This window comes from Montipora capricornis, chromosome 6 (genome assembly GCF_036669925.1).
Source record: "Montipora capricornis isolate CH-2021 chromosome 6, ASM3666992v2, whole genome shotgun sequence".
Taxonomy (NCBI): Eukaryota; Metazoa; Cnidaria; class Anthozoa; order Scleractinia; family Acroporidae; genus Montipora; species Montipora capricornis.
The window spans coordinates 10,177,289-10,204,788 of record NC_090888.1 but is presented as its reverse complement, the minus strand read 5'-3'; the positions used below and the strand labels follow the sequence as shown (position 1 = coordinate 10,204,788).

The following is a 27,500-nucleotide window of genomic DNA, read 5'->3' as shown; positions in this document are numbered from 1 at the left end:
AAAATTTTTAAATCTGAGTTCTCCTAGATCACTTTTCCTGCATTCTGAGTTTATTTAATGACACATTTTACCATGTCACTTCGGGCAAACAAACACGAACAGTGAGAAGAAAAGGGCTCTGGCGTCTAGAATTTCTTGATTTCTCGTCAATTTGCCGCTGATTTCTCGCCAATTTCACGATTTCGCAGATCATGAACAGTTTTACGTTTGTGGAACAATAATTTTATATTTGTTAACCCAAGCTCAGCTGGAGATTTTGCTTGCTTGGCTGGAGAGCTGGAGATTGAGTGTGAAAGCTGGAGTCTCCAGCCGAAAGCTGGAGACTTGGCATCTATGATTTGATCGTCGGGATCGAGCACAAACTGCCGTCATTGCCGCCATCTTTGTTTTTAAAAGCGACCGCGAACTGGTGCGAGCAACATAACTTCCGAGTGGGTGGGGGGAGTGGAGAAGTTTCGGTTTTTTTCCCGCCGAATGACCACAACCAGGTTTTCTGAGCCCGCGAGACTGAGCACCCCCAGCAATACGCGTGGGAATACATTATAATTTAAATACACTATAATCGGGGATGCATGGAGTACCTAGGAACCATCGTAACGAAAACCGCTGGTCAGCAACCTTGGTTCTGGTCATCATTCTGTCTAAGGTATTCGGGTCTTCTCCCGACCCGCCGCCATACTGAAAGCCGGGAAGACCCTGGGAACGAGGTAGGTTGTGTCGCTGGAGACCCGATTAAGGTAATTCCTTGGTATTGCATTGCGCATCCCTACTGCGCACGATTTTCGCGTCATTAGCGCGCGCTCATGAGCACGTGCGCGTACAAAACGTAAGAGATTTCCCTCAAACTAAGCGCGATAGCGAAATAAATGCTCTTTTTCTCTCAAACGAGCACGGTGACCCCCGAATTTTTTTCCAGGTATTTGCTGAGAACAATCTAGTAAAGAACATATTTGACGAAGAAAAAAAGTTTGATAGTAGAACATGATTTTTTTTTGAAAACAGTTCCGTACTGGGTGTAGTTTGGCCAAGGCGAGGACTTCAAGCTAACCACGGAATTGTCCAAAAGAGTGCACTATTTCCACAACCAAGCAATCAAAAACGGCGTACATGAAGCAATACTGCCTATGTGAATAAAAGAAGCTTTATTTTCAAAATAAAATTTTGTATCTTTCAAGTAACGAAGACTTAATTCTGTATGAGGTGATTCGAATTTTTAACGCGCAAACAGTAAAAATACCCCATTTTAAGAGCCTGCTGACGCGTAAACAAGCACGGTGACCCCATTTTTTTATTGCAGTTTTTTAATGTTCATATCATGAATGTTAATTATGCCAAGTTTCCAAAAAAGTTTGATAGTAGAAGAATTTCAAAGGAATTACCTTAAGTAACAAAATGTTTTCGAAAAGAAAGAAAGTTTCTGTTGTCACTGCTTGAGAATCATTGCTACCCTTATAATCATCCCACTTTTCACACTTTCATTTTCGCAAAGATTTCAACAGACCTCTTTTTAGCCAGCGCCTGAAAGGAAGGACCCAAATATAAAACTGACTGCGGTCATATCCTGGCAAATTTGAAAGAAATCTCTAAAAGGTACCGAAAATTAATATAAATATCCCTTTGTGGGTCTGGCTGAAATTCACTTTCATCCCAAAAGGTACCAATTTAACAAAACTACTTTCTCATATTTTTTCCGGCTTATAACCTGAAAGGTACTGAGATAACTCTAAAACTAATCATTTCAGATTTTTTAATAACACATTTCACTTTACCAAACCACAGATTTTAACCCTTAAAAGGTACTTCTTCCCTTTTGCTAGAACGAATTTCTCTAATCACCTCATTACTTAATTACAGTAGAGTCCCGATTTCTCGAACCACTAAGGGAAACGAAAATTGGTTCGAGAAATCGGGAGTTCGAGAAATCGAAGGTGGCGTCAGATTACACTAAATGCTGAGGTATTGTTTTAGTAGAGGCATTTATGCATATTTTCATAGAAGTACGTCCACGTTGTTGTATAAACTAAAGAGATCTTCATTTACAAACAAAACGTATTGTAGTAAAAAAGAGTAAAAGAAATTGCAATAGAACAGGGGCTGTAGTTCGGTACACACGTTATACAGCGGTTCAAATAATTTTCACCTTCCGGGAAAACGTTCCTTATGAGAAAATCAACGTGTGATAACTTGTTAACTTGTGAAAGTGATGTCGCAGTTTTGGGTACTTCGGCGCAGATTATCGATGCATTTGACTCTGCAATAGCGACATTGTATTTCTAGCAACTGATGACAGATTAGTCACAGGAAGTATTAGTCACATGGAGGAAGTCATATTCATAGCAAGAAAAAACTTGTCCCGAAGTGTTTATTTTCCTCAAGGCGCAGAATGTAACTGAAATCGTCACTCAGAGTCTTGTAAATTTTCAAAATTCGAGGTATTGAGGGTTGATTTTTCCCACGGAAATTTAGGGAATTAGTTCGAGTTTGAGGGAGTTTCGAGTTGTCGAGGGTAACATTAGAGTATTGGAGTGAAGCAAATCCAAGGGAAACGACAACTGATTCGAGTTATCGGGAGGTACAAGAAACCGAGGGTTCGAGAAATTGCATAAAGGCTGTACAGGTGCAGGTCTTGACATTAGAAACTTCTATAGCATTCTAGAACTGTTCTAGTTAGAAGAGCTAGAGATCGTTTGATATTCTAGAACTTTAGAGATTTTGAGATTTTAGAACTCCAAAAGACCTTACATATTCTAGAGCTTTAGAAATCTTAGACTCACAATATGGACCATGGATATTCTAGAACTGTAGAACGTTTAGAGATTTTAGAAGCCCCAAAGGGATCGTTTGATATTCTAGAACTTTAAAGATTTTAGTGATTTTATAACCCCCAAAAGACCTTGCATATTCTAGAGCTTTAGAAATCTTAGACTCGCAACATGGACCATAAATATTCTAGAACTTTAGAACTTTTAGAGATTTTAGAGCCCCTCTTCCGTTCTAGCATTCTACATCGCGTACTGATTTTAGAGGTTCTTGAACCTTTTAGCTATAGATTTCTAGAGTTTAGAGACATGCCGTCAGTCTTTTTAAAATAACTCTAAAATAGAAGATAGCTATAAATGCGTTCTATGTTCTAATGACAATACCTGCACCTACTGTAGTAAACGGAATTAAGAATATAGAGTGAAGACGTCTAAGACTCCTAAAATGTACCAATTTAAATTAACAGATAGTCATCAATCGCAACATTGTGAAGTGTCGTTTTAGTCTACTAACCTTTAGAATTCGCTAGATGCCTCCGATATCTCTGATCCAAGTCGTTTACTGTTGGTATGGAAAAACGAGATTCTTTCAAAGTATATATTAATTCTGATTTGTTATTCTTATATTACTATCTCTGAAGAACATGTTTTAAAACATGTTTTGATAAACAGATTTAATAAGACTGGCCGTTCAAACTGCGGGCGCGTTTAAAAAAGCACGTGTAAAACCGTTTGAACCGCCTGTTCAGTAATTTAAGCACGCGCGTTTTTGAGACGCGAACGGCAACCGGAAGTGAGCTGTTTTCCCTTTCAACTTGTCCTCACACCACCACATTTACATTGCTGAGTATCTTTTCCCCATTACAGATAATTAGTATAAAAATCTGGGAGACACCACTGTCCTAGAACGCTAAATTCTCTCTTCCGGTTGCCGTCCGCGTCTCAAAAACGCGCGTGCTTCACAGAAGACGTGAAATGTGGTAAGAACATCAGTGACACCCTCGGCTATCACACTCGTGAGACGGACGGCAACATGGAATCTATTTGTTAAGTTTAACAAAACTACCTCGCGAGGTAGTTTAACAATCGTGTTTACACTTTCATTTTCGCAAATATTTCAACAGACCTCTTTTTAGCCAGCGCCTGAAAGGAAGGACCCAAATATAAAATTGATGGCGGTCATATCCTGGAAAATTTGAAAGAAATCCCTAAAAGTTACCGAAAATTAATATAAATATCCCCTTTGTGGGTCTGGCTCAAATTCACTTTCATCCCAAAAGGTACCAATTTAACAAAACTACTTTCTCATATTTTTTCCGGCTTATAACCTGAAAGGTACTGAGATAACTCTAAAACTAATCATTTCAGATTTTTTAATAACACATTTCACTTTACCAAACCACAGATTTTAACCCTTAAAAGGTACTTCTTCCCTTTTGCTAGAACGAATTTCTCTAATCACCTCATTACTTAATTACAGTAGAGTCCCGATTTCTCGAACCACTAAGGGAAACGAAAATTGGTTCGCGAAATCGGGAGTTCGAGAAATCGAAGGTGGCGTCAGATTACACTAAATGCTGAGGTATTGTTTTAGTAGAGGCATTTATGCATATTTTCATAGAAGTACGTCCACGTTGTTGTATAAACTAAAGAGATCTTCATTTACAAACAAAACGAATTGTAGTAAAAAAAGTAACACAAATTGCAATAGAACATGGGCTGTAGTTCGGTACACACGTTATACAGCGTTTCAATTAATTTTCACCTTCCGGGAAAACGTTCCTTATGAGAAAATCAACGTGTGATAACTTGTTAACTTGTGAAAGTGATGTCGCAGTTTTGGGTACTTCGGCGCAGATTATCGATGCATTTGACTCTGCAATAGCGACATTGTATTTCTAGCAACTGATGACAGATTAGTCACAGGAAGTATTAGTCACATGGAGGAAGTCATATTCATAGCAAGAAAAAACTTGTCCCGAAGTGTTTATTTTCCTCAAGGCGCAGAATGTAACTGAAATCGTCACTCAGAGTCCTGTAAATTTTCAAAATTCGAGGGTTGATTTTTCCCACGGAAATTTAGGGAATTAGTTCGAGTTTGAGGGAGTTTCGAGTTGTCGAGGGTAACATTAGAGTATTGGAGTGAAGCAAATCCAAGGGAAACGACAACTGATTCGAGTTATCGGGAGGTACAAGAAACCGAGGGTTCGAGAAATTGCATAAAGGTGCAGGTCTTGACATTAAAAACTTCTATAGCATTCTAGAACTGTTCTAGTTAGAAGAGCTAGAGATCGTTTGATATTCTAGAACTTTAGAGATTTTGAGATTTTAGAACTCCAAAAGACCTTACATATTCTAGAGCTTTAGAAATCTTAGACTCACAACATGGACCATGGATCTTCTTTAACTGTAGAACGTTTAGAGATTTTAGAAGCCCCAAAGGGATCGTTTGATATTCTAGAACTTTAAAGATTTTAGTGATTTTATAACCCCCAAAAGACCTTGCATATTCTAGAGCTTTAGAAATCTTAGACTCGCAACATGGACCATAAATATTCTAGAACTTTAGAACTTTTAGAGATTTTAGAGCCCCTCTTCCGTTCTAGCATTCTACATCGCGTACTGATTTTAGAGGTTCTTGAACCTTTTAGCTATAGATTTCTAGAGTTTAGAGACATGCCGTCAGTCTTTTTAAAATAACTCTAAAATAGAAGATAGCTATAAATGCGTTCTATCTTCTAATGACAATACCTGCACCTACTGTAGTAAACGGAATTAAGAATATAGAGTGAAGACGTCTAAGACTCCTAAAATGTACCAATTTAAATTAACAGATAGTCATCAATCGCAACATTGTGAAGTGTCGTTTTAGTCTACTAACCTTTAGAATTCGCTAGATGCCTCCGATATCTCTGATCCAAGTCGTTTACTGTTGGTATGGAAAAACGAGATTCTTTCCAAGTATATATTAATTCTGATTTGTAATTCTTATATTATTATCTCTGAAGAACATGTTTTAAAACTTGTTTTGATAAACAGATTTAATAAGACTGGCCGTTCAAACTGCGGGCGCGTTTAAAAAAGCAGGTGTAAAACCGTTTGAACCGCCTGTTCAGTAATTTAAGCACGCGCGTTTTTGAGACGCGAACGGCAACCGGAAGTGAGCTGTTTTCCCTTTCAACTTGTCCTCACACCACCACATTTACATTGCTGAGTATCTTTTCCCCATTACAGATAATTAGTATAAAAATCTGGGAGACACCACTGTCCTAGAACGCTAAATTCTCTCTTCCGGTTGCCGTCCCTCGTCTCAAAAACGCGGGGGCTTCACAGAAGACGTGAAATGTGGTAAGAACATCAGTGACACCCTCGGCTATCACACTCGTGAGACGGACGGCAACATGGAATCTATTTGTTAAGTTTAACAAAACTACCTCGCGAGGTAGTTTAACAATCGTGTTTACACTTTCATTTTCGCAAAGATTTCAACAGACCTCTTTTTAGCCAGCGCCTGAAAGGAAGGACCCAAATATAAAATTGATGGCGGTCATATCCTGGCAAATTTGAAAGAAATCCCTAAAAGTTACCGAAAATTAATATAAATATCCCTTTGTGGGTCTGGCTGAAATTCACTTTCATCCCAAAAGGTACCAATTTAACAAAACTACTTTCTCATATTTTTTCCGGCTTATAACCTGAAAGGTACTGAGATAACTCTAAAACTAATCATTTCAGATTTTTTAATAACACATTTCACTTTACCAAACCACAGATTTTAACCCTTAAAAGGTACTTCTTCCCTTTTGCTAGAACGAATTTCTCTAATCACCTCATTACTTCATTACAGTAGAGTCCCGATTTCTCGAACCACTAAGGGAAACGAAAATTGGTTCGAGAAATCGGGAGTTCGAGAAATCGAAGGTGGCGTCAGATTACACTAAATGCTGAGGTATTGCTTTAGTAGAGGCATTTATGCATATTTTCATAGAAGTACGTCCACGTTGTTGTATAAACTAAAGAGATCTTCATTTACAAACAAAACGTATTGTAGTAAAAAAAGTAACACAAATTGCAATAGAACATGGGCTGTAGTTCGGTACACACGTTATACAGCGTTTCAATTAATTTTCACCTTCCGGGAAAACGTTCCTTATTAGAAAATCAACGTGTGATAACTTGTTAACTTGTGAAAGTGATGTCGCAGTTTTGGGTACTTCGGCGTAGATTATCGATGCATTTGACTCTGCAATAGCGACATTGTATTTCTAGCAAATGATGACAGATTAGTCACAGGAAGTATTAGTCACATGCAGGAAGTCTTATTCATAGGAAGGAAAAACTTGTCCCGAAGTGTTTATTTGCCTCAAGGCGCAGAATGTAACTGAAATCGTCACTCAGAGTCTTGTAAATTTTCAAAATTCGAGGGTTGATTTTTCCCACGGAAATTTAGGGAATTAGTTCGAGTTTGAGGGAGTTTCGAGTTGTCGAGGGTAACATTAGAGTATTGGAGTGAGGCAAATCCAAGGGAAACGACAACTGATTCGAGTCATCGGGAGGTACAAGAAACCGAGGCTTCGAGAAATTGCATAAAGGTGCAGGTCTTGACATTAAAAACTTCTATAGCATTCTAGAACTGTTCTAGTTAGAAGAGCTAGAGATCGTTTGATATTCTAGAACTTTAGAGATTTTGAGATTTTAGAACTCCAAAAGACCTTACATATTCTAGAGCTTTAGAAATCTTAGACTCACAACATGGACCATGGATCTTCTTTAACTGTAGAACGTTTAGAGATTTTAGAAGCCCCAAAGGGATCGTTTGATATTCTAGAACTTTAAAGATTTTAGTGATTTTATAACCCCCAAAAGACCTTGCATATTCTAGAGCTTTAGAAATCTTAGACTCGCAACATGGACCATAAATATTCTAGAACTTTAGAACTTTTAGAGATTTTAGAGCCCCTCTTCCGTTCTAGCATTCTACATCGCGTACTGATTTTAGAGGTTCTTGAACCTTTTAGCTATAGATTTCTAGAGTTTAGAGACATGCCCTCAGTCTTTTTAAAATAACTCTAAAATAGAAGATAGCTATAAATGCGTTCTATGTTCTAATGACAATACCTGCACCTACTGTAGTAAACGGAATTAAGAATATAGAGTGAAGACGTCTAAGACTCCTAAAATGTACCAATTTAAATTAACAGATAGTCATCAATCGCAACATTGTGAAGTGTCGTTTTAGTCTACTAACCTTTAGAATTCGCTAGATGCCTCCGATATCTCTGATCCAAGTCGTTTACTGTTGGTATGGAAAAACGAGATTCTTTCAAAGTATATATTAATTCTGATTTGTTATTCTTATATTATTATCTCTGAAGAACATGTTTTAAAACTTGCTTTGATAAACAGATTTAATAAGACTGGCCGTTCAAACTGCGGGCGCGTTTAAAAAAGCACGTGTAAAACCGTTTGAACCGCCTGTTCAGTAATTTAAGCACGCGCGTTTTTGAGACGCGAACGGCAACCGGAAGTGAGCTGTTTTCCCTTTCAACTTGTCCTCACACCACCACAGTTACATTGCTGAGTATCTTTTCTCCATTAGAGATGATTAGTATAAAAATCTGGGAGACACCACTGTCCTAGAACGCTAAATTCTCTCTTCCGGTTGCCGTCCCTCGTCTCAAAAACGCGGGGGCTTCACAGAAGACGTGAAATGTGGTAAGAACATCAGTGACACCCTCGGCTATCACACTCGTGAGACGGACGGCAACATGGAATCTATTTGTTAAGTTTAACAAAACTACCTCGCGAGGTAGTTTAACAATCGTGTTTACACTTTATTTTCGCAAAGATTTCAACAGACCTCTTTTTAGCCTGCGCCTGAAAGGAAGGACCCAAATATAAAATTGATGGCGGTCATATCCTGGAAAATTTGAAAGAAATCCCTAAAAGTTACCGAAAATTAATATAAATATCCCTTTGTGGGTCTGGCTGAAATTCACTTTCATCCCAAAAGGTACCAATTTAACAAAACTACTTTCTCATATTTTTTCCGGCTTATAACCTGAAAGGTACTGAGATAACTCTAAAACTAATCATTTCAGATTTTTTAATAACACATTTCACTTTACCAAACCACAGATTTTAACCCTTAAAAGGTACTTCTTCCCTTTTGCTAGAACGAATTTCTCTAATCACCTCATTACTTAATTACAGTAGAGTCCCGATTTCTCGAACCACTAAGGGAAACGAAAATTGGTTCGAGAAATCGGGAGTTCGAGAAATCGAAGGTGGCGTCAGATTACACTAAATGCTGAGGTATTGCTTTAGTAGAGACATTTATGCATATTTTCATAGAAGTACGTCCACTTTGTTGTATAAACTGAAGAGATCTCCATTTACAAACAAAACGAATTGTAGTAAAAAAAGTAACACAAATTACAATAGAACATGGGCTGTAGTTCGGTACACACGTTATACAGCGTTTCAATTAATTTTCACCTTCCGGGAAAACGTTCCTTATTAGAAAATCAACGTGTGATAACTTGTTAACTTGTGAAAGTGATGTCGCAGTTTTGGGTACTTCGGCGTAGATTATCGATGCATTTGACTCTGCAATAGCGACATTGTATTTCTAGCAACTGATGACAGATTAGTCACAGGAAGTATTAGTCACATGGAGGAAGTCATATTCATAGCAAGAAAAAACTTGTCCCGAAGTGTTTATTTGCCTCAAGGCGCAGAATGTAACTGAAATCGTCACTCAGAGTCTTGTAAATTTTCAAAATTCGAGGGTTGATTTTTCCCACGGAAATTTAGGGAATTAGTTCGAGTTTGAGGGAGTTTCGAGTTGTCGAGGGTAACATTAGAGTATTGGAGTGAAGCAAATCCAAGGGAAACGACAACTGATTCGAGTTATCGGGAGGTACAAGAAACCGAGGGTTCGAGAAATTGCATAAAGGTGCAGGTCTTGACATTAAAAACTTCTATAGCATTCTAGAACTGTTCTAGTTAGAAGAGCTAGAGATCGTTTGATATTCTAGAACTTTAGAGATTTTGAGATTTTAGAACTCCAAAAGACCTTACATATTCTAGAGCTTTAGAAATCTTAGACTCACAACATGGACCATAGATATTCTAGAACTGTAGAACGTTTAGAGATTTTAGAAGCCCCAAAGGGATCGTTTAATATTCTAGAACTTTAAAGATTTTAGTGATTTTATAACCCCCAAAAGACCTTGCATATTCTAGAGCTTTAGAAATCCTAGACTCGCAACATGGACCATAAATATTCTAGAACTTTAGAACTTTTAGAGATTTTAGAACCCCTCTTCCGTTCTAGCATTCTACATCGCGTACTGATTTTAGAGGTTCTTGAACCTTTTAGCTATAGATTTCTAGAAATTAGAGACATGCCCTCAGTCTTTTTAAAATAACTCTAAAATAGAAGATAGCTATAAATGAGTTCTACCTTCTAATGACAATACCTGCACCTACTGTGGTAAACGGAATTAACAATATAGAGTGAAGACGTCTAAGACTCCTAAAATGTACCTATTTAAATTAACAGATAGTCATCAATCGCAACATTGTGAAGTGTCGTTTTAGTCTACTAACCTTTAGAATTCGCTGGATGCCTCCGATATCTCTGATCCAAGTCGTTTACTGTTGGTATGGAAAACGAGATTCTTTCAAAGTATATATTAATTCTGATTTGTAATTCTTATATTACTATCTCTGAAGAACATGTTTTAAACTTGTTTTGATAAACAGATTTAATAAGACTGGCCGTTCACACTGCGGGCGTGTTTAACAAAGCACGGGTAAAACCGTTTGAACCGCCTGTTCAGTAATTGCCAACGAGTCAGGCCTTCTGAAGACAGAAGGCCTGGCGAGGCGGCAGCTTATAGAGCCGCGAGAAGATTTTTAGGCGGACGAAATCTCAGAAGCGCTTCAAATTTGAGTGTAATGTAGACCAAAAGCTGTAATGTAGACCAAAGCGATGAAATGTTGACCGTAGCGATAACCAATGAGAGTTAAGCACGAGTACGCCGCGTGATGTTTGCAGCCGCCAGATCACGCAAGCTTGGCTCGTTGGCACTTTAGCGACAGCTATAACTAGTATATATAGGGAGCTTAAGCACGGGAACGGCAACCGGAAGTGAGCTGTTTTCACTTTTAACTTGTCTTTACACCACCACATTTACATTGCTGAGTATCTTTTCCCCATTAGAGATAATTAGTACAAAAATCTGGGAGACACCACTGTCCTAGCACGCTAAATGCTCTCTTCCGGTTGCCGTCCTCGTCTCAAAAACGCGCCTGCTTCACAGAAGACGTGAAATATGGTAAGAACATCGGTGACACACTCGGCTATCGCCTCGTGTGCCACTTGTTTGTTCTTATCAGATTTTGACGTCATCTGTAATTTACTGAAGAGACGCACGGCAACATGGAATCTAACAAAACTACCTCGCGAGGTAGTTTAACAATCGTGTTTAATAAAACACATTCAAAATGACGGCAGAAACCAAAAACTCGCGGAAAAGCTTGGGAGCACAAAGAAACCCGCCTGTTACCTGAAAAGTGGGGGGACGAGAATATCCAGTACAGTACGAAAGATAACCCGAACAAAGTCAATTTCATGACGATATTCACCAGAGTTATACGGATGTTATTGCTATATTTCGATTTACTTCAAAATCATCATCCGGCAAATCAAGGTTTACATAGCGCGTGATTTAAATACAGGAGACTTATTTAAATAATAACAGTTCGCGGCTAGCTTTTAAGCAAGAGTTAATTGCAGACTGCTTAGTTTTAATATAGAAAGCTTCTTTAAATAGAAGAATATTCCAGTTGTTGTCCATATCAATTATGCTGGTATCGTCCCTGACTGTATTCAAGTAGAATTAGTGTTACCAAGGATGGAATTATTACAAGGGAAATTAGAAGGTGACAAAAGGTGTTGGTATTTTTCACAATTATCTAGATGGTAACAAATAGCACTGTCCTTGTCTCGGGCATGTTCCATTGTGCGTTCGTACAAGGTGCGCTCAGTTTTTCCTATGTAACTAGAATTACAGCAAGGGCAAGTAAATTGATAAACAAGATTAGATTTACTTAATAGCGGAGTTTTGTCATTTGTGTTGGTATAAAACGAGAATTCTACTTGAATACAGTCAGGGACAATACCAGCATAATTGATATGGACAACAACTGGAATATTCTTCTATTTAAAGAAGCTTTCTATATAAAAACTAAGCAGTCTACAATTAACTCTGGCTTAAAAGCTAGCCGCGAACTATTATTATTTAAATAAGTCTCTTGTATTTAAATCACGCTCTCTGTAAACCTTGATTTTCCTGATCAGTGATGATTTTGAAGTTAATCGAAATATAGCAATAATATCCGTATAACTCTGGTGCCTGATACCCGGCCTGATATCGCCATGAAATTGACTTTGTTCGGGTTGTCTTTCGTACTGTACTATTTGAGACTGTCGGTTGGTCCCGGAGAATATCCAGCTCCAGCTAAAATCATGTACACGAAAAAAGCTTATATTATGGCTAGAAATTGCGGCATATAGATCTTCGCGCTGAAGGCCATGAAGACAGAGTCGACGGCAGCTTCAAGACACGAATTCACACTCTGGTAAGCGCCTATAGATGCTACAAAGACGAATGCGCCAAGACGGGAAATGCCACACCAAAGAAGAAGCCGTGTTTCTTCGACGAAGTGGACGAGCTTTTGTCGGACAAGCCATGTACCAAACCAAAGGTAATTATAAAGTCCGCAACAATTTCCATAGATGGCGACGATGATGAAGAAAAAGCAAGAACAGAAAACGTTGAGCCGAACGTAAACATCCCTGGCAGCATAGTTAGTAACTATGCTGGCAGCAGCAAAGAAAAGTCAGAAAACCTTGACAAACCTCTCAATTGTGTGGCAGCGGTGACAGGTAAGAGTTATAAAATGCTCTGCGATTGGAGGGCCAGACAATAGAACCGTGTCCAACAGCAACGTCTGACGAATCTGACGTCTTCTGTGAAAGTTTTGTTTAATCAGTATTTTTGAATACCTTATTGGAGAGTTCTTGATATCATCCGCGTACAAGCAGATACAAGACAGGTGTATCCGTATTACAGTGTAATATTGAGATAACTATACCATAAGTCTTTAACATCTTTTATTTTTCTCTTGGCTGTAATGTTTGTGCAACCGATTGAAGTTTTGGCGGTTGTTATGGTGTTCCTTCAGTTGCAAGGGAAGCCGATGAAACAAAGAAGCCGGTATCCCGTCAGTCGGCCGTCTCAAAGGCAAATAAAAAGAGGAAAACCGCTTCTGATGTATTTGCAAAGTTTGATTTAGTGTTTGAGTCCTTTGTGGAGTATCAGCAAGCGGCTGACAAAAGCCTCCTCGAAGCTGAAGCGGCAAAAGAGAGGCCAGAGGAAGAAAGAGCGGAGAAGCGAATTACGGAAGAAGGTTCTTTACAACGAGAACCGCGTCAGTTAACCAGTTCGGTATGACATCTTGTACGAGCTGTTAAAAAACAAATAGACTAGCTTATGGGCGATTTTGAAACTTTAGTTCTTTGAAATTATATGGCACTACATGTAATAACACTATGTTAATAACACAGTATATATACTGTAACATTTTCATCCACTAACTATGGTCTGTATAACAAACTATATACCGACTGAACGACTGTAACTCTAAATACACCGTTGAATACTGGCTTAAAATGTTACAGTATATTATATACCGACCACAAATTAAGCCATTAGATACTGGCTTACAGTATGTATATTTTTTTGGTCGGAAATACGTCGTTGTTTACTGGCTTAAAATGTCACAGTACGTAAAAGTTGGGATCCAAATTACGCCGTTGTTCATTGGCTTAAAATATTACAGTATGTATATATTTTTGATCAGAAATACGCCGTTGTTCACTGGTTTAAAATGTTAAAGTGTGTTTTTTTTTTTTCGGAAATACGCCGTTGTTTACTGGCTTAAAATGTCACAGTATGTAATTTTTGGGATCCAAATTACGGCACGACGTTGTTCACTGGCTTAAATTGTTACAGTATGTCAGAGTATATGTTTTCGATCGGAAATACGCCGTTGTTCACTGGCTAAATTGTTACAGTATGTATATATTTTCGATCGGCAATACGCCCTTGTTCACTAGCTTAAGTGCAGTATTCATCCAAACCCTAAACGGGATAAAGATTAATTAAAGATCAGAAAAGGGCACGAGAGAAGACGCGACGAACTGTCAGAATGTTGCAGCAGAATCGTGCGTGACATTTCTTTTTTGCGTGACGTTTTATTGTGTTGCGGTGGTCTGGACCTTGCCGGGTCCCGGATGACCACGCGAGTTGACACTGTGGTGAATTGTTTTTTCCGCTGAAGGTTTAGTAAGATAATTAGTTAAGGTTCTCTCTCAGTGTACGGTACCAAGGACTCCACTGTTTACGGATTAAGGTTTCTATAAGGCGTCGTAAGGATATTAGGACACAGATTTTTCGTTACCGCCATTCCATCGTATCATTGTATCAAGACTGCGTGTAAACGAATCTCTGTGGATTTTCAAGTAAACTGAGTTGTTGTCGTATGTTATATGGTACATCGTAAAGTCCCAGTGTAGCAGTTCCGCTGCTACATTTCGTAACGAAAAATCTTTATACTGAAGTTCCACGATCTACCAAGGAAATTGTTGTTGGAATGTATTGTGTTAATCCCTAATTCTTCGGGTTTTCGTCGTATTAATTGTGGAAATTTGCTTGTGAAATCGTCGAGAGAACGGCAAATTAATCCATCACATGTATGGCAGAATCTAGTCACCAGGAGCTCGCGGAGAACTTTAATGTTCCAGGCGAATCAAATGTGCTGCAATTCGAAGAAAAGAATGGTGAAAGTGAGACTGTGGAAAAAACTTCGAGCGATGTAAAAGATGCTACCCAACCATGGGATTCACTGGGCCCACGGCAACGAAATCCATCGGAAAAGGGCCTTGAAGAACGAATTAATTGGCTTAAGCAACAGCGTATAAACGCTCTCCGAGCTGTGTCAAGGAAAAGGACTGAACTCCAACAATTTACACCCATAAAGAAACCTTTCATGCCTACTATAAGGAGCTAACTGATGATGAAACCAAAGAGCGAGAGTACGCTCATTATGATGAGAAAATCAAGGGTATTATGGCGTACCTGCATCCAGTATATGCGTGGATATCACAAGCCGAAAGTCACCTAACTGACCAGCTAGAAAGGGCTAGCAGTAAGGGATCCAGACGGTCATCAAAAACAAGCTCCCGTTTGTCTGCTAGAGAAAGGGAAAGAGTTCGTCTGGCAGAGCTGAAGGCTGAAAGATCAATGCTTAAACAGAAACAGGCCCTGAGAGCCGCAGAGGAGGATTTGGAGTTAGAACTTGAGATAGTAAAAGCTGAAGCGAGGGGGAAAGCATTGGAGGAATTGGACAGAGAGCATAACCCCCCGCTGCCATGTGGTTCAAGTCCACCATCTGCTGTTGCATCCTTTTCCCCGATTGTGATACCATCTATAGCGGCATCATTACCCAACGAAGTTACTTTAAAGCCCGAAGTATTCGTTCCTACTACTCAAACCCCAGTTACAACGGAGACACAGGCTAAGTCTGTCCGCAAGGCCCAAGAATCAGTGCGGCTACAGATTCCATTGTCAAGACTACCACATCTAATCCTAAGGCTGCAGAGTTTATTCCTACCACATTTGCAGATGGTTCTTCGTCTACACCATATAATGGTCATGGTTCAAAAAACTCCAAAGAAATTGCACACGGAATTTCTGAAATTCAGTCACCTCAGCTGGTGGAGCGCACCTTTCAGAGTGTAATAGAGTTACAACAGAGACAAAATGAAACCATTATTGCAACTCACCAGCAGTTGACCGCTGCAATGACATTGCCTCAGCCAACCATAACTAAGTTCAAGGGAGATCCTATTGAGTATAACACATTCATTATGGCCTTTGATGCTCGTATTCACTCCAAGGCGACGTCGAATGCTGACCTTTTGTACTACCTGAATCAGCATCTCGAGGGTGAACCTGCAGATCTTATTCAAGGATGTTTACTTATGAGTCCTGATGAAGGTTACCTGGAAGCCAGACGTCTACTACAGAAAGAATATGGGGACCCATACAAGATCTCTACTGCTTACCTTAACAAGATCCTGCAATGGTCTCCAATTAGATTTGATGACAACCAAGGTCTGAAACGGCTGTCGATATTCTTGACAAAATGCACAATAGCCATGAAGAGTATTTCGTATATGCGTGTCCTCGATCACGCACCAAACATGCAAGCTGTAGTCTCCAAACTCCCTGCTAACCTGCAAGCCAAATGGAGGGATCAGGTCTTTAAGAAGAAGAAGAGGGTGAACGGTGCAACGTGTTTTGCCGACCTTGCTGAATTTGTTGAGTCTGCATCGGAGTCAGCCAATGATCCAGTGTTTGGAAGGGAGGCCTTGAACAAGAGAAAGGAAGATGTTAAACCTCTCAAAGTGAAGGAAGCATTGAATAAAGGAAGGGAGCTGCCCAGTAGGGCTAAGATGCCGCCAAGGAAACCGGAAAACCCTTGGAAATACAAGGAAAGCAGTTTTGCAACAAATCCAGCTGGAACCGTTAAGCCCCCAGTCGCAGATGGGGCCGGGCCCACTAATGACCGTGGTAGCCCATCCTGTCACCTTTGCAGTCGTGCTCATGATCTGGATGATTGCGAACTATTTAATAGGAAAACACCGGAGCTTAAGAGAGCATTCTTGAGAGAAAAGAGTATGTGCTTTGGATGTTATGGAACAAATCACCTCTCAAGGAACTGTTCGAACAAACGAAAGTGCAAACATTGTGGCAGGCTGCATCCTTCTGCCCTTCACATCGATGGCTTCCAGCTGCCACAAAAGGACAATACCAGCCCTGCTAAGCAGGAGAATGACAAGGCAGTAAACAATGCCTGCACTAACCCTCAGAACGCTTCATGCCATGCTGCTAAAGCGAATGAATCAGTCATTTTACACGCAATCTTGCCAGTACGTGTGAAGAGGAAAGGTAATACTGAAACCATTACAACTTATGCCTTCTATGATAACGGCAGCGGTGGCTGTTTCTTAACAGAGAACCTTAAAGAACAGCTTGGCGTTAAGGGCGAAAGGACGGAATTACAGCTTGGCACCATGCATGGCCAAAGCCTTGTGACCACCACTGTTGTAGACAGTTTGGTTGTGACGGACATGGAGGATAGAAACCCAGTTGAATTATCTCGCTCCTACACAAGAATGGAAATACCTGTAGCCGAACAGCAAATCCCAACCCCTGAATTGGTGAAGCAGTGGGAACACCTACGAAGTGTCGCTGAAAGGATGCACAAGTTTATTCCGAACTTAGAGATTGGCTTGCTGATTGGTAGCAATTGTCCTGCGGCACTGGAACCTTTAGAAGTAGTGCCAAGAGGTGACGAAGGGCCTTATGCAATGCGATTGCGTCATGGCTGGACTCTGACTGGACCGCTGCATGTAAGAGACACTCCATGCCCCAGTAATGTTATTTGCCATAGAATCACAGTTCGAGAGGCAGAGTCGGTCAAGGAGATGATATCGCCCCAAGCCATTCAGCAAATGTTCCAGTTAGATTTTAACGACCGCAAGTCTGGTCCGGACGAAAACAGTTATTCCCGGGAGGACAAAAAGTTCATTACTGGGATAGAGCAAAGCATCCAACATCATAATGGTCATTACGTAATACCATTGCCATTTAGAAATTCTCAAACGACGATGCCAAACAATCGCGATCAAGCATTGAAACGAGCGATGTGGCAGAGAAAGAAGATGCTGCGTGATGAGAATTACAGGAACGATTATGTAAGTTTTGCAAACGAGATGATATCAAGAGGACATGCAAGAAAGGTGCCGGAAGACCGTCTAGAAGTTGAACCCGGGAAGGCATGGTACCTACCACACCACGGAATTTACCATCCTAAAAAGCCCCACAAAATACGTGTAGTCTTTGACTGTAGCGTAAAGTAATTCCTTGGTCGGGGTTCTCACACGCTTCCGGCAAGATCGTGTTGCGTTTATGGCAGATATAGAGGCCATGTTCCACCCTGATGAGCATTGTGATTTCCTCAGATTCCTCTGGTGGCCTGATGGAAATTTGGAATCGGCTATCCAAGAATATCAGATGACGGTACATCTTTTTGGGGCAGCCTCTTCTCCAAGCTGTTGTAACTTTGCCTTGAGGCAGACGGCTAATGACACCGAATCCCAAAGTGGATCACTTGTAGCTGAAACCATCCGACGAAACTTCTACGTGGACGATTGCCTTCGTTCCGTCAAAGATGAACAAGTTGCCATTGAATTGATCCAAGGTCTTAGTGAAGCATGTGCACACGGAGGGTTTAACTTGACTAAGTTTATAAGCAACAGCCGTGCTGTCTTGGAATCTATTCCGCCCGAGAAACGTTCTAAAGAAGCCAGAGACCTTGACCTCGGCAGCGATCGTTTGCCTGTTGAACGTGCCCTCGGGGTACAATGGTGTGTGGAATCTGATGCCTTCGAGTTTCGTATAGTTCTTAATGACAAGCCACCAACAAGAAGAGGAATATTGTCAGTAGTCTCCTCAATTTATGATCCACTGGGCTTTGCCGCGCCATTTACGCTTCCAGCGAACAAGATACTCCAGGACCTCTGTCGCGAAGACATGGGATGGGATGACACTGTTCCTGAGCAATACCAAGTTAGATGGGACAAATGGTTAAGTGAGCTACCACTTTTGGAACAGTTCAAGGTTAATAGGTGTGTCAAGCTAGCAGAGTTTGGAACCGTGGTGTCCCAGCAGATACATCTTTTTTCCGATGCTAGTTCTGTTGGATATGGCTCTGTTGCTTACTTGCGACTGCGCGATAACAACAATCGCATTTACCGTTCTTTCCTTATGGGCAAAGCACGACTTGCTCCCATCAAGTCTGTCACGATTCCACGTTTAGAGTTAACGGCTGCCACAGTCTCAATTCGACTTGGAGAATTGTTGAAGAGAGAAGTCGACGGCAATCCTGATTTAGTGTACCATACGGACTCCACCACTGTGTTGCGCTATATTGCCAATGAACAGCAACGCTTTCATGTGTTTGTTGCAAATCGGGTGCAGCTTATTCGCGACTGCTCACGTTTAAATCAGTGGAAGTACATAGACACAAAGGAAAACCCGGCAGATGATGCTTCCAGGGGACTGAATGGACTTGCTCTCATTGAAGGGAAGCGTTGGTTGCAAGGCCCAGCCTTTTTGTGGAAACCAGAGAGTGAGTGGCCTCGACAACCGCGTATGGTGAACCAGGTCCCAGCTGATGACCCAGAAGTAAAGGGGACAACCGTGGCCTCAAGCAATGTAGTGATTGTCAATCAGTCAGCTAGTGCTGCAAGCAAACTGATATACCACTTGTCTGATTGGCATCGGTTAAGGACAGCTGTAGCTGTGTTCCTGCGAGTAAAGAAGATATTGCAAATCAGATGTAAGGAACGTATGAATGTCAAGGAAGAAATGTCAAGAGACGACAAAAACCTCGCAGACCGAAGGAAGCCTTCAATAACCAAAACAGCTAAGCATAAGGACATTGAAGAGCCTTGCTCACCTCTTACCGTGCAAGACCTGGTAGACGCTGAGTTCGCTATCCTAAAATTTGTCCAGGACTTAGCATTTGGTAAGGAAATCTACGCCCTCCAAGAGTTGGAAAATGAGAATGGCCTAGACAAGGAGAAGCTGCAAAAACGGAAGAAAGCAAGTATGAAGAATAACAGTCCTATCCAGCGCCTTGACCCCTTCTTAGAAAACGGTATCCTCAGAGTTGGAGGTAGACTCAGGCGTGCAGGTTTGCTACACGAAACGAAGCATCCAGTGATTTTGCCACAGAAAAGTCATGTCACTACGCTACTCATCCGTCATGCTCATAAACGGTTGGGTCACGCTGGGCGCGGTCATGTTATTTCAAGCCTACGCGAGAAGTATTGGATCATCAAAGTGAATACGGCAGTGCGCCAGGTGATATCAAAGTGTGTCTTCTGCCGTCGCAATTACAGCAGTCCAGGTGTACAGAAGATGACAGACCTACCCAAGAATCGAATCTCCCCAGCACCACCATTTACTTACACTGGTGTTGACTACTTTGGGCCCTTCATTATCAAGGAGGGGCGCAAGGAAATGAAGAGATACGGCGCTCTTTTCACGTGTTTGGTTAGCCGAGCAGTCCATATTGAGGTTGCAAGTTCCCCTGAGTCAAGTTCATTTATTCAAGCACTCCGGCGCGTCATCGCCCGCCGTTGTCCTGTCAGAGAAATAAGGAGTGATAACGGTACAAACTTTGTTGGCGCACGAAACGAGCTGCTCCAGGCCATAGAAGAAATGGATCATGAAGAGATACACGCCAAACTCAAGAAGGAAAACATTGATTGGATCTTCAACCCACCCGCCGCCAGCCACATGGGTTGCGTTTGGGAGCGACAGATCAAGACCACAAGGAAAGTTCTCGCTGGATTAATGGAAGAATATGGTCATTGCTTAGATGAGGAATCATTTCGGACCCTAATGTGTGAAGTGGAGGCAATTATTAATTCAATACCCCTGACGACAGTCTCTGGCGAGCCTAACGACCTTGAGCCGCTTACTCCCAACCACATCTTGACAACCAAGTCAACTGTGATATTACCACCACCAGGCAAGTTTCAGAGCTGTGATGTGTATATGCGTCGGCGGTGGCGAAGGGTACAGTATTTTGCAAATCTATTTTGGTCTCGGTGGAAGAAGGAGTACCTCGTTGTGATGCAGGAAAGGCACAAATGGCAACATCCTCAGCGAAACCTGGTTGAAGGGGATGTCGTGATAATCCGAGAAGAGAATGTTCCGCGTAATGCCTGGTCGTTGGCCCTTGTTGTGCGAGTGGAGCCGGATTCACAAGGCTTTGTCAGGTCTGCTGTCGTCAAAACGCGAGAAACTACACTGAGAAGACCAGTCAACAAGCTTGTCCTAATTTTGCCCAAGGAGGAACAGGAAGGAGATCAAGAGAAGTAAACGCCCCTCAGACGTTTAGGGGCCGGGAATGTTGCAGCAGAATCGTGCGTGACATTTCTTTTTTGCGTGACGTTTTATTGTGTTGCGGTGGTCTGGACCTTGCCGGGTCCCGGATGACCACGCGAGTTGACACTGTGGTGAATTGTTTTTTCCGCTGAAGGTTTAGTAAGATAATTAAGTTAAGGTTCTCTCTCAGTGTACGGTACCAAGGACTCCACTGTTTACGGATTAAGGTTTCTATAAGGCGTCGTAAGGATATTAGGACACAGATTTTTCGTTACCGCCATTCCATCGTATCATTGTATCAAGACTGCGTGTAAACGAATCTCTGTGGATTTTCAAGTAAACTGAGTTGTTGTCGTATGTTATATGGTACATCGTAAAGTCCCAGTGTAGCAGTTCCGCTGCTACACAGAAATTTAAGCGAAGAAAGTGTAGAGAGAACCCGACAAATGTGAAGAAGAGGAAATTTCGATGAAGAACAACGTAAATCTGACAGAAATGGAGCTAGAGACAAAACACTAATTTAAAACGGTTGGCTTTCAGATGAATGTTTTCCTTTTTAATGCGGTCCTCGCTGCCTCACATATTTTGTAAAACTCGCTTAAAACAAAAAAGAAGAAGGCCTGAAAGGTTTGCAATTCCGTGTTAACAGAGATCGCGGCATATTTCAACAATCACATTTATCGGCTTTTTTTTTCAATGTCAAGGTCTAAATTGAAGTCACCTCCCATTATCATTTCTTCACAATTGAAATCGAGCAAGTGGTTAAAAACCAAAGTAAAGAAATTTGGATCATCTTCTTTTGGCGCGTAAATATTTGTTAAGATTAGGTGTTTCCCATTTTTAATCAAGTCACATACTATGAAGCCAAGTGGTTAGGGCGCTTGCCTTGAGATCCGGAGATCCCGGGTTCAAGACCCGCTCTGACCACTCGTTGAATTTGTTCCTGGTAGTCCTTAGTTCAACTTCCCAGCTGCACTTTTAAATAGCCAACTGGTTTGCCTCCGGCCAGTTGGGATTCTTAACAGTTGTTGTTGTTGTTCTGTTCCGTCGTTTCGTTGTGTTTCATTGGCCCTGAAAAGCCTCTATGGGGAGCGGTCAGTTAAGTATGTATTGTACTGTAATAAGCGTTGAACTGTGATTACTACCTTCGATAGTCTTTTGTTAAACTGTTATCTACCTGTATTGTTTTGAAAGTTATTAATGGTGCAAACGATGAATTTCGTTATAGCCAATCGAGCCTTCTGAAAGGTATGAGATAATGTTTAGTTAGGACTTTTTAATAGCTTTACGTAATCCTTTAGAATTGTGCTTTCGGGCCTCGTAAAACATTCTTTGGTTATGTGCTTGGATTAAAACTATTTCGTTGGACCTAAGTTCTGAGTGCTGATGTCTCTCAAGATAATTCCCTGTAACGGATTCTATTGCTAATCCCCGCAGCAAGATAGTTTCCTTAGGTCTTTACAGAAGTGCTATCCCACGCTAAAGACCTACTTGTCACAGCACGGACACAAAATATCGTGAGTTAATACCTAAAGCGCTTTTTGAGATTCCACGCTGGGAAAGGATTTTGTAAATATATGTCGTGTCAAAAACACGTAACAGAGATGGCCGGAGGGGAGCTCGGTCAATTACGAAGATTATAGATTATGTTATTATAAAGGATTAGACAGGTTGGGATTTTAGAATATGGCCGTTGGCCGTATTAAGTCTATTAACGGGGATTTCGTCAGCCTGCGAGCAGAATCTTCGCGGGGAATAGGGTAGGAAAGGAAAACGGGAATGACGCCCCCAAGAAACTCCTCTGATGCGACACTGAGCGAGTTGTCAAAAACCAATCATGGATGGAACATGAATATGGATATGGGGACGTAAACATTGTCCACGCGATCTGTGCCGCGCTAGAGGATACTATGATAGGGCTGGCGATGGCTAATGCAAAATATAATATGCAAACAAAGCAAACCTAGCCCAAACGACTATTGCCAAATTTTGTAAAGCCTCACTGAAAACCGTGTCCACAGAAAATGTGTTTCATCCGGCAAGAACGGTTTCTATGACGGCATATTATTTCGCCGGGACAAAAAAAAAAATTGGTGGTAATGACGAGATAATCGATCGTATTAACGGGGTAACCGTTGGGCAGGAATCCACTGTGCTTTTTAAGTGGTTTTTGTACTGCTATTTCAGCTATGTAATATGTAGGTTTTATTATTTTCTTCTTCATTTAAATTTCTTTGTTTTCTTCTTTTGTTATTGTTTTAAAGTCTCTTAATTTCTGTTTGTTGGTTTGTTTGTTTGATTGGTTGTTTGCCGTGCGCATTTTTCAAGCAAGCTATAAGTGTACTCTTTTCTGTTGGTTAGTTGAATACAAATATCAGCATGTTGATTTACTGTTCTTATCTCTCTGCTAAGCTACCACTCCTAAAAACTCCGCCTGCTATTGCATAAATTAAGCACAGAGAATAGTTAAGCACGACATTAGACACGACATTTGCTGTGTGATATGGTGGCAGCGGTAAAAGAGTCAAAATGGAACAATTCAAGCCCCCTAGTCCGTTGAGTTTGGAAGGAAATACTAGTGAAATTGGAAGCGTTGGAAACAGCGTCTTGAGCTCTACTTGAAGGCGACCAAAGCTGATCGGAAGGATGAAGAAATCCAAGTTGCTATTCTGCTCCATTGTATCGGGGAGGATGGTCTTGAGGCGTTTAACACCTTTGAATATAAGCAGGAGAAGGATAAGAAAAAGATTTATTTGGTGCTTACGAAATTTGATGATTACTGTAGTCCTCGGAAGAATGCTTTGTTTGAACGGTTTAACTTTTGGAATCGGAGTCAATAGGAGGGAGAAACTGTAGATCAATTCGTCACGGAGCTCAAGAGAATGATCAAGAACTGTGCGCACACTGAATCTACTGATACAATGGTCCGGGATAGTCTAGTGTTTGGAATTCGTGATGGGGAAGTTCCGGCAGAAGCAATTGCTAAGCATCGGTGTGGACAAATTAACTCTAGAGAAGGCTTTATCTCATTGTCGTTCGGCAAAAGTTACCGAGAGTCAGCTCAAGGAAATCAGGGGTCAGTCAAGCAAAAAGCAAGTTTTAGCAGTTTCTAAAAGTTCTAAACAACCTGATGGGACTCACTTTAATTGCTCCAAGTGTGGTGGCCGGCATGGATACTGAGCTCTTTATTGGAGAGTTAAAGATTAACACAGTGGATGGAAAGGCCTGGCACAGCAAAGCGGAAGTCGATAGAAAACTTGTCGAATTTAAGTTAGACACTGGTGCTGAAGCTAATATTATCTATCAATGCGTGGATTGCTGGAGGAGACCAATGAAGTATTGTCATCGTATGGCAACCATAGGGTTGTCCCAGTTGGCAAAGTCAGTCTCAGTTGCACAGTGGAAGAAAAAATTCTGAGTCTGGATTTTTATGTCGTTGATTTGGAATCTGTCCGTGTCCTTGGATTGGAAGCATGTACAAGGTTCAACCTGGTAAAGAAGATTGACTGCAAGCTTGTCTTCAAGAGAGGCGATCCTATGTGATTATAAAGATGTCTTTGAGGGCCTCGTATGTATGCCGCAAGAGTATCATATTGAGATACAACAAGATGCCACTCCAGTTGTACACCCACCTCGCAAAGTACCTTTAGCTGCATGGCAAACTGAAGGAAACTCTAGAAAGTTTGGAGAAAAGTGGTGTCATTTTTAAGGTGGATCAACTCACAGACTGGGTGAATAGCCGCCTTGTGATCGCTGAGAAAAAGGATGGAAGCCTTCGCCCATGTTTGGCCTCCCTTGACTAGAATAAATTTATTAGACGTGAAGTTGCATCGAAGCTCACCGATAAGAAAGTGTTTTCAATTCTCGCAGAGAAAGATGGCTTTTGGCAAATCCCATTGGATCAAGAAAACTCATTTCTTTGCACCTTCAATTCCCCTTTTGGGCGTTATCGCTTCTTAAGGTGCCCATTTGGAATTAGCTCGGCCCCAGAGTTCTTCCAAAAACGTAATGATCAATTAATTGGAGACATTGAGGGTGTACATGTGGTTTTTGATGATATTATTTTTGGAAAGGGTGAGATTGAGCACGATGGGATTCTGAAGCAAGTTTTGGACCGTGCTGGTGCGAACAGTATTAGATTTAATCCCAACAAGTTCCAGTTCTGGGTGTATGAAGTAACGTATGTTGGTCAAGTGGTATCATCAGAAGGGTTTAAACCTGTCCCTGATTAAGTTAAGGCAATTGTAAAGTACCCACAGCCTCAGACAAAATAGGATCTTCGTCGTTTTCTGGGGCTAGTCAACTACCTCGATGAGTTTGTTTTCAACCTGTCAGCAGTATCTCAGCCCCATCTTATCCTACCGAAGAGTGATACTGAATGGCAGTGGTTACGAATACCTGCATAGGAGAAAGGCTTTCAAGACATTAAAGCCCTGCTGGTCTGTGCACCTGTTCTGAAGCTTTTCGATGTAGGCCAAAAAATTGTGATTGAGACTGATGCTTCCAAAGATGGGTTGGGTGCCTGGTTGCTTCAAGAGGGTCAGCCACTGGCTTACGCGTTACGTTCGTTAACACCTTCTGAGCAGAACTATGCTCAAATCGCGAAAGAGCTGATGGCAATAGTTTTTCTCTGCAAAAAGTTTCATCAGTACGCCTATGGCCAGCCAGTGAAGAACGTGACAGATCCCAAGCCACTGGAATCAGTCACAAAGAAAAATCTTAATCAAATGTCCCCTAGGCTTCAGCGAATGCTTCTCTTTCATACCGTCCTTGCCCCAAAATTCCAGTTCCAGATGCCTTATCCAGAGCGTATCTGCCTCACGAGTCAATCAATGAACACCTCCAGTCTGATATGGAAGTTTTAGTGCACAGTCTTGTTAAGAACTTGGACATTAGTGTGGCTTCTTAATCCCTGATGCAAGGAGCAACCACTACTGATAATTGCCTTATCGGGTTGCAGCAACTAACACAGTCCGGGTAGCCATCAGAGAGGAGAAGAGTTCCTGAGGCGGTTCGTCCCTATTGGAATGTGAGAGACCAAGTGCATGAGGAAGAGGATCTCATGTTCCTGAGAGAGAAATTGATAGTCCCAGAGAGTTTGCGCAAGGAAATGCTGGCTTTGCTTCACGAAAGTCATCAAGGGATAGAAAAGAGCAAGGTTCGTGCACGTGAAGTAATGTACTGGCCTGGTATGTCAAGAGACATTGAGGATACAATTACCCGCTGCAGCAAGTGCGCAGAGTGGCGAAACAACAATCAAAAGGAGCCACTTATTCCTCATGAAGTTCCTGGAAGACCCTAGCAAAAGCTAGGAGCAGATATTTTCGAATTTAGAGGAAAGAATTACAGTACTGTGTGTTGTGGATTACTACTCCAAATTTCCTTAAATCAGCCCACTTTCGTCTAAGACGTCTTCCTCTGTCGTGGTTAATTTAAAATCCATCTGTGCCAGACATGGACTCCCAGACGAATTGGTGGCAGATAATATGCCGTTTGCAAGCCGCGAGCTGTAACAATTTGATTCATCGTGGGGGTTCCAGCTGATAACCTCCAGGCCTGGTTACCCACAGTCCAATGGTATGAGTGAGAGAAGAATTGGTACAATCAAGCAACTTTTGAGGAAAGCGGAAGATCCCTATGTTGCTTTGATGGAATATCGCAATACCCCCCATAACTGGAATTGGTCTCTCGCCCTTGCGGATGCTAAACAGTCGGAGTCTGAAGTCCAAATTGCCAACCACGGCAGAACTGCTCCGACCACAGGTTACACTGAATGCACGTGAAAAGCTTGTGGCTGCTCAGCAATGGCAAAAATGTTATTATGATCGCCATGCGAAGCCGTTTAAGGGTCTAGAGCCAGAGGAAAATGTCACAATGCGGGAGAATTGATCCTGGGTTCCCGCGGTTGTCACTGATATATGGCCCACTCCTCCATCATACGTTGTAAAAACTGAGTCAGGAACGTCCTTGCGAAGGAACAGGAAACACCTTCTCAAACAACCCGAGTCTACTTCTTTAATGGAGAGTGATAAGGAAGGTGTCACGTCAGCGACAGAAGTTGCCACTCCTAGTAAGGGCGTATCACCCAGTGGGAAGGTGACGGTTGCTACATCACCAGAACGATCGTCGATTAACACTCCTCTAGAAAGGAGCTTGTACAGAACCAGGAGTGGCCGAACTGTGAAGCCCCATGAAAGGTTTAACTTGTCACTGACCTTGCAGATTCCTCCTTTTCCATGTTGAGTTGTTTTAAGGAGATAGCAACTTACGCTTTCACATGTATTTGTTTATCCGTTTCTGTCACTGGAACTCATTCCCCTATGTAATCACCAGTTAGCCTCGGTGGAAGGTTTGACATATACTTTCAGTCACATGATTTATTTGCGGTTCTTTGTTGTTTGGAGCAGCCATATTTGTATGTGCTGTGTTCTGTTACTCAACCACATAGCTTATAATAACCACATAGCTTATAATTTTCAAAGCTTGTGTGACTCCAGAGCACAAGATCGAGCACATAAGCTCACATAGCCTCTGAGATTCTTATTGTTAGTGACAATGATCTCGCTATTTGGATCTAAATGGTGAGGCAAGATATGGCAAGATATAAACAAAGTGCTAATGAAGACATTACACACAAACA

The 27,500-nt window shown here is 41.3% G+C and overlaps 2 protein-coding genes across 5 annotated transcripts in view; one reads left to right on the top strand and one right to left on the bottom strand.

Annotated features, from left to right (window-relative positions):
* The window catches only part of LOC138051497 (uncharacterized), a 282,752-nt gene that overhangs the window by 13,676 nt on the left and 241,576 nt on the right, over positions 1-27,500 (bottom strand). Inside the window, exons 1-4 of one of the 4 annotated variants that reach the window (XM_068897710.1) lie at positions 10,374-11,424; positions 8,008-8,079; positions 5,641-5,688; positions 3,274-3,321 (exon numbers count right to left, since the gene is read on the bottom strand). The gene's annotated coding sequence lies outside the window, so the exon portion shown is untranslated. Of the gene's footprint in view, positions 1-3,273; positions 3,322-5,640; positions 5,689-8,007; positions 8,080-10,373; positions 11,425-27,500 lie in introns of those variants that run through there. The other 3 variants (XM_068897708.1, XM_068897709.1, XM_068897711.1) reach the window with 3 other exon arrangements.
* LOC138053210 (uncharacterized) lies at positions 17,870-20,854 on the top strand. Its single transcript, XM_068899865.1, has one exon. It carries the CDS (start codon positions 17,870-17,872, stop codon positions 20,852-20,854), a length of 2,985 nt encoding a protein of 994 aa, XP_068755966.1.